The 12,455-nt window shown below is 36.9% G+C and overlaps 2 protein-coding genes across 2 annotated transcripts; both read right to left on the reverse strand.

Annotated features, from left to right (window-relative positions):
- Window positions 1-899: 899 nt before the first annotated feature.
- LOC145989355 (uncharacterized) lies at window positions 900-3,492 on the reverse strand. Its single transcript, XM_083124689.1, has 3 exons — window positions 3,142-3,492; window positions 1,587-1,866; window positions 900-1,040 (listed from the first exon to the last, which is right to left on the reverse strand). The coding sequence occupies exons 1-2, from the start codon at window positions 3,485-3,487 to the stop codon at window positions 1,628-1,630; spliced, it is 585 nt and encodes a 194-aa protein (XP_082980815.1). The 5' UTR covers window positions 3,488-3,492; the 3' UTR covers window positions 900-1,040; window positions 1,587-1,627.
- A 6,097-nt stretch (window positions 3,493-9,589) lies between these two features.
- On the reverse strand, window positions 9,590-11,373 carry LOC145989356 (uncharacterized). Its single transcript, XM_083124691.1, has 3 exons — window positions 11,010-11,373; window positions 10,114-10,421; window positions 9,590-9,776 (listed from the first exon to the last, which is right to left on the reverse strand). Exons 1-2 carry the CDS (start codon window positions 11,362-11,364, stop codon window positions 10,159-10,161), a joined length of 618 nt encoding a protein of 205 aa, XP_082980817.1. The 5' UTR covers window positions 11,365-11,373; the 3' UTR covers window positions 9,590-9,776; window positions 10,114-10,158.
- Between the last annotated feature and the right edge of the window lie 1,082 nt (window positions 11,374-12,455).

A 12,455-nucleotide genomic window follows, 5' to 3' on the forward strand; every position in this document is an offset into this window, starting at 1 on the left:
CTTTTTGTTTCAGATGGGACCCCGAAAACATGGGAAAAAGATGCCATGATTGATACAGTGCGCAATAAGAAGCTGGGATACAAAGCAGGCAGGAAGCTGTGCAATGGTCACAGCGAAACTTCAAGAGATTATGTCAAAATGGGATAAGGTTGCAGTTGATATAAATGACGATATTTAATATGACAACTCAATTGACGACAAAAACAATGACGATGATTTCTGAATTTTGCTAAATTTTTTTTTTTTTTTTAATTTTCTATAAATATAAATGTTAAATTAATTCACTACATTTGTAAATAATATGAATATTAAAGCTGAAATAATGAAAATAAATTTTGAAAAATTATTACCTCTTTTATCGGATTTTTTTATGGGGACGAAGTTAGGAGCACATTTTTTTTATTTTACGTATCGAAATTATTTTTTTGTGACTAACAATTGATTATACAGGTGATTTGGCTTGGTTTCTAGGTAAAGGGATAGTTAACGAAGGTAAAGTCAAATTTTGGTAATATTATCCAGGTTAGAAAAAGTGACCAGTGGACGAAATTAGCATCACGTACCTTACGTAAAATTTAAAATGTGCATAATCTTCACATGTAACCATTATGAAGTTTCGTCGAAGTAGTTACAATAATTCAAAATGAATTTACATGAAGAGAAGGAATTGGTATTTAATCAATGAAATGACATCTACTAACGATATTGGAACTAGGTAGTTGAATATTTTATTTTACAAACAAGAGATGTATTATAGGAGCAATATGCATGAAGATCACCAATACAAGTGGTGTAATATGATGGCATTTTTGAGTGACAATTATTTATACAAGCAAGGTAAAAATACACGGTTTTACGAACGTAAAACTTTATTTGATCATAAATAATAACATGCGGGATGAGAGTTTCCTCACATAATAACAATAACTGCTTAATAAATTAATGATGTTCTTGATCTGCGTTATCTTGGTGAAAATGAAGTATTTATATTTCTGGGAGAATCGAAGACTTTTCAATTTTGACTGTCGAATATTCTTCACCTGCAGAAAAATTGAGACATATTGATTAGTACATATTACAACAATTGTTAATACTGAATTACAGGATTTGAATTATTAGAACTACTCATTACATAATTGCACTCCAATTTCTTCATAATTGTAAGATTACAGCCATTCCAATGGACGATGAACGAGAAAATTTTATAAATCAAGGTAGTTCTTGATTGTTCAACAATTAACTTACAATCAAGTGAGTTCTGGGGAAGATATCAACTTTCGAGACTTAAAATTGAGTTTTGTTTGCAGAGGCTAATAAACAGGGAACATAGCGAACTCCTGGCTTGGTGTGTGATGACTGCAGTGTTCGGTAGATGTCGGGAAAGTCGAGTTTGAGTCTTCTTGGCAGTTCGCGCTGTTGGCCTTGTAAAGCAAGTACATGATGTATTGTGTTATTTATGCATTGTCCTTCAATCCATGAAAATCAGATTAATATTAGTACTTGAAATTTGGGATAGCTTCAAGTAAATCATTAAGACATTTGCCGAGAAAATAGTAGTCATAGCTATTTTTCTGTAAATTAGTTACCTGATATGTCCATAATAATCCTCAAATTCTCCTTTGTTCCTTCAGTACCTCTGATGTTCAATGTAATTCCTGTCGTACGCTTGGTAGCCTGCATATCCTTGATTCTTTTGTTCGAAAATCTTTGCCAGGCCAGTAATTGCAGCCAGAACAAGAGACACTTTTCCTACAAGAAGAGCCTTGAATGCCAGGAACTTGGCGGCGATAACTCCAAGAGTGATCAGCAGAGTGTAGAATCCTCCAGCGGCAGCGATTGGGAGAATGATCCTATCCTTGATGCCACCTAGAAATAAAACAACAGTCTTATCATATAAAAGTGTTTGTTCTCATTCATTCACTAATCAACGTACAGCCCAAACCCCTGCACTTCGAGACCTGAAAGCTTAGGGGCGTCTTCCTCTCGTGACGTAAGCACACACTAAAAACGGATTTTTAGAAATTGAACCCTAAAAAGGCATCAAAGTTCATTTGTTTTATACGTTTACGCTTTACAGCCCGAACTCCTGAACCTAGAAAAATCAAAACACTTCTATTATAAAAAAAAGCCACGAGATGGCGTTGTGTGTACCATACATCTAGATGTGATTGTATTTTGCGAACAAGAAGTAAACGCGTAGTTAGTAAATGCGTAAATATAACTTATATTGCAGAAATTTATTCAAATCAACATCATCCACAATTATGTATCAGTTATTGAAGTTCCTGCTGTCATGTATCAGCACTTGCAATGGGTATGTCAAAAACAATAATTATAGATTTTTCAATTTCGGAATTCTGAACAAGCTTGTAGACTTGTTGTAGTATCTCGTAATTATGCTTATTAGTCTTAAAATAATTTTAAGGAATCTGTTTTATTCGTCTTGAGACATGAGAAATTCAGAATCCGTAAAAGGTCACTAGGAGGATGATAAAAAGAAGATAAATAATCATATTAAACGAAACCCTTAGCTCTATATAATTCCAAATATAGTGGAGTTCAAGTTACAGCAGTCCAAGGTTGGTACAATTTTCGTAGTGGCAATTTAATTAATAATATCATTAATAAACAATTTGGATGCAAATACTGGATTGATACACATTAATTATAAATATATTGGCCATGACAATATCACTTTACATTTAATCTTGTTAGATTAAGGCTTTCATTTTGAAAGCACCAATTTGTTTGACTTCTTATTCTAAGTCCACTTTATGCACAGATCAGAACCTAACCAACAGTTTAAATTTAGATCAGAAGCACCATGCGCCTCCACCGAAAATTCCAAATTGTGTGCGTGTTTTTCATGTAATTTTCAAAACATTTTTCAAGGGCCAATTTTGAGATGCTGATTATTTGATTATGCAATTAGTGTAAAATGGTTACTAAACTAATTAGAAGAGTTTGAACACAGTGAAACCTTCCCTTACATACGAGATATCAGATGTCATCAAGTATTATACTGGAAAATTACTGTTAAAAGATACATTTAAAATTGAAACTTGTTTTGATAGAGTATTGCGATTTTTCCACCACTGGACTAAGTTGAAGGGAAAATATAAACAAATAAAGTTAACTCACGTGCTTCCTGGACGTTAAAAGACAAACTCTGGATCAGTTTTGGGAAAATCTCAGAGAGAAGAGAATTCCAGTCTTGGTTCATGATGGCCCTCGAGGTGGCAACCCTTGTAGTCTCGTCCCCAGCATACTCCAACTTTACACCATCAGCCAGATTCAAGGATTTCTGCTGAATCAACTTCTGCAAGTTCTTGACAATCTTTTGCTTGATGCAAAAGAAGTCTCCATCTTGCAAACAAGAGGTCAACTGTCTTCCAACAGATTGTTCAGGTTCCTCAACAACATTCTCGCTGGCGAATGCGACAGCGAAGGCAATGAATAACACAGCGAACGTCCTGATGCAAATCATCTTGTATGCTCTGACGACAGAAGACAAATTGATGCCATGCTTTGCCTCGGTACATCTTTTATATTCCACTAACCTAACTTTCTACTTTTATTTTGCTCGTTAAAGTCGATAGTAAAAGCGAGTGCTCACGAAAATATTTGCTTTTTATTTGACCGTTATTACAGTTTCATTACTGTACAAAGTATTACCATCAAGTTAATAGTTTTTTTACAAACTTAAGTATTGATGCTGGATATTTTCACGTATTAATATTTCATAAAGCTTCTTTCTTACAATGAAATGCCCAAAAATGGAGTAATTATCGCAAAATGAAGCACGAAAGTACATTGAAAACTACGGACGAAGTTAATTTGAAATTCCATTACATCATAATGAGTCATTGGCTGAATCATAAGCTTAATTTCGGTCCAATGTCAGTAAAAACAGAGTGAACACCTAGAGTTAAAAATCTGAAGAAGAAAAAAACACTGCAATGTTTTATGAACCAGGTGAGATGGCAGGGTATCCCCGATGGAGTAGTGGTAAAGTTGTCGCCTTGTAATCAAGGGGTCCCGAGCTCTATTCCCGGTCTGTGTATACAAAAGTCACTCGTTACTGTAGTTACTCTGGAGAAACCCACATGTAATAAAACTAATACAGAATATTAAAGAATAATAATCTATTCTAGACTTTCTGAAATGTAAGGAATTTATTAGAAAAACTGAAAAATAATTTCTTGGTTTAAAAATAATGTTAACAGTAAACAAAATACTAACACCAAAAACCTCATAGGTGGCTGTAATAGTACTCATGCAAGAAGAGGAAATATATTTGATTGATTCTTTAGTGGTCGATTTTCGATAGAAGTTTCCGGGTTCAAATCCCGTCCTTCTCGTCGCGTTTAACCAAAGGTGGCAGAAAAGGGACGCTGAATAACAAATACAGATACAAATTGATTGCTTTATTTTATTTAACGTCGCTTCTCGTCTAATTTTGGCTTATCGTGACGATGAGATAGATAAAGGAACAGTCACAAACGCATATGAACGACAAAGAGCAGTCCTCACAGTATTATTCAAGCTATGGCCAGAGCCTCGTTAGCATTCAGAAATGCAGCCCAGTGTGACATTGTTTTGTTCGCAGATAAATATGTACTAGAAAACGATAAAGTTGTAGTTGTGGAACGCCTGTCTGTGCCGAAATGCCGAAAGAGGAATTCAGATCCCCATCAACGATGCGAACCCTACCATAATGATGTTGAACCTAACACAATTTGCCGGCCCCGTGGCGGAGTGGTTAGCACATCGCGCTACAACGCCAGGGGTCCCGGGTTCGAATCCTGGCCTGGGCATAGATGTTTGTGTCTATTCATCACCTTCATCATATCATCACTCATCCCCATCTTCGGAAATTAGCCAAAAGTGGCACAAAAAAGCGAAGTGAAATAAAGCAAATCAAATCAAAAACCTAACACAATTTGAGCTTCGTTGGCACCTAGCACCCTGTGTTTGCATAATGGGAAAATCTAGCATAATTTGAAAACTTGCTTCTTTGAGACGGGTAAATTCACTTCAAAAGACAATTTAAGTAATTAAATATAAAATTAAATCCTGAACGTATTTCTGGTCGACATGCTTTCCCAATCACAACCTCTTTTCTTCAAATTTTCTTTATTCTTCCCAGTTTACCTCGTGAGTAACATTACATTGCAAGAAATCGGTAGAAAGTTGTAGGGCACAAATAAAATAAATGTTCCGCTTTGTAATCGACAAATCATCTCAAAATTTCTCTAGTTCAATGTTGAACTCATCTCAGAAAGTAGGTGCGATGCATAACCTAAAATTACAATCATCCAAAAAATAATAATTATAATAAATTTTTATTACTAATTATAGATAATAGTAAGAATTCTGTATTATATAGATCCTAGCACAATTTATCAGCATTTACGGGGTAGATAATGGTGGTAGATAGGTGTTGAAGATGGGGATGTTGGGAGAAAATAAACAGGTAGGTAGGGATCTGAAGGGGATCGGTTCAGAGAAATATAGGGAGGGGGAGAGTTCTGGAGAGAGGAATGCAACATCTATGGGATTCTATATGCACAGACAAGTAACTTCTATCTTTCCTTGGTTGTTTATTTACTTATTTTATTTACCAGAGAATTCCAAGAGCATTACCCATTTTACACTGGAATGTTAAAACAATGGAAAATAACAATAGAAAGTAACAAAAAAGAATAACAACATAAACTAAAATACACACATGTGATAAAGTGACTTACATATAATTACACAATAGTCTTTTGCATTCAAAAACGTATTCGGTTTGCTAAAGTGTTGTATTGGCCGACTAGTCTGTGGAAGAGAGAATGCTGGACGAGGCATAGTCTTGTGAAAAGCTGAGTGCACCTTGTGGTGCGACAGGGCACTCGAAAGTGATTTCCTGGAGAAGGCGATCACTTCTAATGTTCCCATTGGTTATTTTATGGAGGAATATATGGACTGCAAGTTTGTGCCTATCGTGATGAGGATGGATATTTAATATTTTCAGAAGGATGGACTTTTGCAAGTGTTTTGTGGATGGAGTTCTTTAGCGAACAACAGCCAAGAAGAAATTTAGAACATATTTTTGTCTACACACGGCAACGGCGTAATATCGGATTCTATATCTCTTATTGCTTAAGGCATTACCTCAAAATTAATGTAAGGTTCTTACACGGGTGGTGCCAAATAATTTTGACCCGATGGGCAGGAACTATGATATAATAATCAAGGCCCATGGATCGACTGCCCTGGAAGGGCCTTGGCCTATCTCCCGACTGCCAGTCTCCCTCGCACAATCCTACCTAGAGGTGTGGATATCTTCAACCGGTAATGGGGTGACGTGGGGTCAGCACGTCGAACCCCGTCCTTATAGGAGTAGTTACGCTACTCACTCGTAGCTCCCCAATTTCCTCACGATGGTGGGTTGCAACCTGTCCTATACACAGGCCGAAAACCCAGAGACTGAACCCAGGTGGACTCGATACCATGCCGTCCCGCAGTCGGAATCCAAAGCACAGCGCCTTAGACCGCACGGCCACAGAGGAGGACGGCAGGAACTATATACTCCTCACAAAAAGTTAGGAATATTATTATGTCTGGCAATAGGCGATAGGCACGGTGGCATATGTCTGTGAAAAGACGAGAACGCCCGCCAGACAGATACCATGTGTTGTTGAATTCCAAGGCCGTGTCTATCACCAATTGTCTAATATAACAATATTCCAAACCTTTTGTGCCGATTATATTAATAAATTATGGTGGGCAAGATTTAATGAATATATAAGTAGGGGCATGGGGGGAAATTCCCCTTCACATTAGTTACTGGAACCTCCCTATTACATATTAAACGCCACCTCTTTGGGAAGGGGAGCTTATATATAATATCCCGATGATGCGAAATAGTTATTATTATACACGCATCTGTCCATCTTTTCATCTCTATGTCTTTATATTTATCTTTTGTAAACAAGGGGTCCAAGGTTCGATACCCGGTGGAGGTAAAAAAGCCCAACTGGTCAAAGAATAAACTTTAGGAAACCCAGACTTTTCGCCTCCAGTTGTGTGAATTTAAAGAAGGAGGGAGCGGTGTTGCTACACGCCTGTACAGTCGTACACGACACCTTTGCTGTCAACATACACCCTCCGCTTGCATTTTAGGGACATGCAGGGAATCGGAGACCCATTCGCTTGCTACGCGGAGCCAACCATTAGGCTTCGCCCTGCTTTGGCCTTGTTGAGGGTGCCACCTGTTTCGAAAACGACTCCAAACGAAAAATTTGCCAAAATTTCCCCTCACCACGGCAACTGGACCAATCCGATTGGTTCAGCGGTTCATGGGACCCTCCACGACATTCGACGTAAAAAAAGACAAAAATATAATTTTGAAGTCTCTTCTTTCGCCGAACAGGGTTATGTTGTTCGGATTCCAATTCAAATTGTAGGTTCAGTCCCAATTAGCCTATTTGTGTATAAAAGTGAACTTAAAAACACATTTCTATTTATCTTCTTCTATCATAGTTTCTCGAGCTACCTCTATCCCTCAAAAGTGTGCTATTGGAAATGATTCATGAGCATTTCTATTATCGACAATATTCACAGGACATTCTTATATTGGTAACATTTGTCTTGATTGGGTACACAAATGGTCAGAATATTTTTTGGGAAAATTCAGTCTTCACAGACATTTGAAAGTACAGAAGAATAAAAAGAAGAAAATGAGCGCTCGCAACTCAAGGAAAGATTGTTGTTTCAACTTGTTGAAACACGTTGACCGATTTTGATAAAATGCAATACATTATCAATCCTAAATGTACAGTAGCTTGTAACGTCTCACTATCCTCTTCAGCTCCTAAACTATACCCTATACACGTAATTAATTTTTTTAGTTAGCGATGGTACCGAGGGGTGACGAAACGAGACTTGACATTTTTTCAGTCTCGTTTAAGAAATTTTTCTTTTCTGGATTCGGCTGTATATGCGACCTATTTTCTGAGTTAATTTCATGTGCTGGGTTCGAAAATGTGTAAGTACAATTTAATTGTTCCTGCTAATGAACTCCCGCTAGAAGGAAATATAATTTCCAACATTGTGAGGGAGTGAATTAGTTGTTTCTTGAAGTCAGTCTTGAAGCTTTCTTAGAGAAGAATGATGAAAAGATTCTCTCGGGCTATCGACCAGTTGAGTTGTGGAAAAGATTCCAAGCTTCAGCTGAAGATGAGAATGACGCTAGCTCTCGAAAGCTTAGAATCTTTTCCACGACTCACCAGGTCGATAGCCCGAGAGAATCTTTCTTCTCATTCAAAGCATGATTGCAAATTTGTAAATTTAACAAAATATTGTATTTGCCGAAGGTTCACTGTGACACGTCCGTCTTTTTAAGAAAGTCGGCAGCGATAGTGTCAGCATAAAGCTGCATAAATTATAACACGTTACACAACAAAGTATTTAATCAATCCAGGTCAATTCTGTTACTTGTGGAGGAGAGTGACTGTGAAGTTGAATACTGTCAAAGCGACACCTGTTGCAAATAAAACGCAAGAATTTTTTTTCGGGTCCAGACTTAATGAAGATAAAACGTGGGTCTCAGACATGATGTCAATTGCTGTACCCATGTTTGCAGCGCGAACTGAAGGATCATACCAGTGACTTGTTTGCTGTCTCGAAGAGTAAAGTTTGAAAAATTGACAGATGATGAATTGAGAGAATGTGTTTTCATTGGCTCTCATATACATCAGTTAACGACAGATACCAAGTTTGACCACAAGCTCAGGGAAGTTGAGCACGAGGAATAGGTTTCGGGGAAAAAACATGATAGAAAACTTTCTGGTTAACAGGCAAAGTGAGAAAGAACTATGTGCAAGTGGTTGAGGAGATGCCAAGGGGTCAAGAGACGCCATGTCACTAAAAGCCATTTGTATTTTTTCCAGCCAACGTAGGAGTTGTGTCAGATGAGTGCTGAAAGTTTCTAGCAGTCAATTCAAGTCTTAGAACACAGGCTCTTTTTCCCCGAACACAGTCTGCATTAAGCAGCTAAAGAAAGTTTCTCAAAAGAGAGGAAAAAGTTGAAAAAAATAATTTCATCAGTGTTATCAAGTGTGTCTGAAGAATTCACACGGTAAAGTAAATTTGATTTAGATAATTGTTTAAATTTCGTACGAAAATCTCGAACCAGACCGAGTCTCCTGAACACCAAATCTTGATTTTTTCTCGATTTTACAGAAGTCTCACTCAGTCTCGTATCGACAAGTCCCGAAAGCCCTGCTCTCGTTCTCGTCTCGATTTCCAGAAACTTGTCTCGGTTTTGGAGCTAAGCTGCACAGAAAGAAAAACTACAAGGAGATTCATTTTATAAGCTCTAACAATGCTCCTGACCAGAGTTATCTTTACGAAGTTCATAGTCAGCAGCAAATTATGTCAGGTATATCCGGTAACACACCAAAAGGAAAACCTTTATTTCACACACTAAACATATATTTGCGTTAAAGTGAAGGAGAGAGAAAATGAAATATATTTTGGCCATTTGTTAATGTTCATTAATGTTTATAGATTGTTTTTCATAACAGAATTTATTAAACAACTATATTATACAGAGTTATACTCAACAACATTGGTCTCTTGCATTAACAATAAATTACTCAACAAACACTAAGTATATAACAAAGATTCAGAAGCAATTCCTTCAGTAGGTTGAAACCGTATCCGCTTGACTGGAATGCGTTGTTAATGATACAAATCCGTTATTTTAAACTGACGCAATCCATAATCTGAAAGAATACACAAGATTTATGATCGAAACAAATTTATAATTGCTTTCCTATTTATTTTCTAAATTATTACCATTTTATTAATTTTATACTAATTTAAATATAACATAAATAATTGAGCTTATTTCCAGGTAAGGATCATAGTTTAAAGTAACAAATAGAAAAACAAAAACAATATGAATCAAGCTATCACTACCGACATCTATTGTGTGTTTTGCAGTTGTGTTTCTGTCATTATATCGTTTTGTTGATTACAAAGTTGCTCGTCTGTTATTATAACTGAGCATTGCTCATAACTTTTGAAAGCACTCATCGCATGAAAATAAGAGTATCATACCTGGCTACTTCAGGATATAGTACTTCAGGGATGTATTTCCTTGCTTCAGAACTGGATGTTCCTTGGGTGATCAAGATGTCCATGGTCGTATGCGGCGTAACTTTCAATCCTGTAGGGGGGAGGGCTGTTCTTGTTCTGATTGAAAACCTTCGCCAGACCGGTAACCGCTGCGAGAACCAGAGATATCTTTCCTACAAGGAGGGATGAGAACCCAAGGAACTTGGCTCCGATGACTCCCAGGGTGAGTAAAAAGGTGAAGAATCCTCCAGCGGCGAGGAATGGCAAGATTAGCCTCTGTTTATGGCCACCTGAAAACGAACAACAACGACGTTCAAAGTACAAGCTTCTCAAATAATATTTCATTCTAATTATTAACTCTATCTGAGCACTAATATTAATGTAATACTCGTTGTTTTTGTTACGCTTAATATAATGAGTGGAATTATTTGACACTAGAGGACACTCCTTGCATCTTTAGCTTGATCTGCTTTGAATGTGCCTAACGTTCTAACTTGCCAATTCTTGTTTACACAAAATTACAATTTAATATACTCATAATCATCAATTCCTTCCTTATTCTTTTATTAACAACAACTATTAAAATTCTATTTCTCTATATTTAGTACTCAGAAAATCTAGTTACAAACACATATTTAGTCCCGACAATAAGCAAAATTTGCAGTAAAATAATGTTCAATTCTACATTAAGTAGTTCTTTCGATAGGTACAATCATAATAATCAAGATGCTAAAAAGTAAAAAAATATCACTGTAATGCGACATTTTTCAAACTGGGAAAAATAATTGTAGAATTTTATTTGTATATTAAATTTTCAAAGTATTAACTATATCATTCATGAACATCAAACAAGTGTGAATAAAAATAAGCTATCTTACGTCCTTCCTGAATCTTCCAGTAAAGATTTTGTGACAACGTAGGGAAAACTTCAAAAAGTAAGGTTCCCCAATCTTGCTCCACAACAGCCCTTGTTGTAGCCACCTTGGTGATGTCGTCACCCGTGTATTCTAGTTCTACACCTTCCAACAGGTACAGCGATCGTTGCTGAACCAGCTTGTAAAGGCTCTTGAGCACCTTATGCTTTAGACACGGAAGATCCATTGTTGCCAGGCAATCTGCAAATGCCCTTCCAGTAGCCTCGTCCCATTGTTGTTCAACCGTGTCGCTGTCTGCACGTGTTGTGGCGAGTAACGCCAATATGGATAGAAGCAGAAGAGACGTAAGGGAATGCATTTTCTGAGAGCTTGGTTGTAACTGATGCATCCAACGCATGCTCTTGTTTTATATAGGCAGTGGAAAGTTAGGTTGTAATTTCACATGCAGACAGAATATTAATATTTAAAAGGATTCAGTCGTAAAGATAACATGCACGGAGGAGCTTTCCCTTTCAAGTAACCTGATTTGTACATTTCATTACACTGTATTGTGTTAACAACATGTGTTTGGAAGCATTTTCACATGAATTCCAACATTTCATAGGTTATTTCATTTCTGCGGACACTTGTCTAACGTTGTTAAATAAAATGAGGGTGCAAATAGCCCGAAGTGTTGACGCACTCAACAATTTTAATTAATTCATTCGTAGTTATATGATTCGAGCATAATTTTCTTAAGCTTCACAATATTGTCACCGGAAGAAGCCACGTTTTTGGACCGTCACGCTCCAAGGGTACGGATCAGAACATTGTATCATCATTGTCTTATTGGTTATGGAACCGACCAATGACTTCTCTTACATCGCTATAGGCTTCATTACAATGAATATACACATATTTAATATAGCGTTGATTTTAAGGATAGCAATCGAAATGCAAACGTTACATCTGAGTGTTAAAGTTCACACCAAAATACCAAGTTTACACTGTCACGAATCGATCCTTGGTACAGTGGGATCCATGAGTATTACAGTGCAAATTGTCCATGACTATTATCATTAATTTTTGTCTTGCATCGTATGCGATTTTAAACGATGGATTTTTATGTATGTTGGCGCAGAAGTTGTCAACAGGTTGTCTTGAGTTTTCACTTAATTCTTGAAGCTCTTTTTGGGTCAAATAACGTGCACGAACATGGTGATGGACAATTTGCACGGTAATACTCATGGATCCCACTATACCACGTACGTGAGCAATTAGTACCTAGGTACTCTTAAGTCGTATCCACTGGCTTGGTTTAGACAATATTAAGTCTTCAATTTTGACAGTTTTTCAGACATCGACAGGTCACATTAGATCAATTGCTTCACACGAGCAGGCAACCCTATAGAATCAGCTAAACTTTAACATGTATTAGATAGCGCTGATAGTTCTCCAAATATCATAGCG

This window comes from Lepisma saccharinum, chromosome 6, assembly GCF_977018435.1.
Source record: "Lepisma saccharinum chromosome 6, izLepSacc3.1, whole genome shotgun sequence".
Taxonomy (NCBI): domain Eukaryota; kingdom Metazoa; phylum Arthropoda; class Insecta; order Zygentoma; family Lepismatidae; genus Lepisma; species Lepisma saccharinum.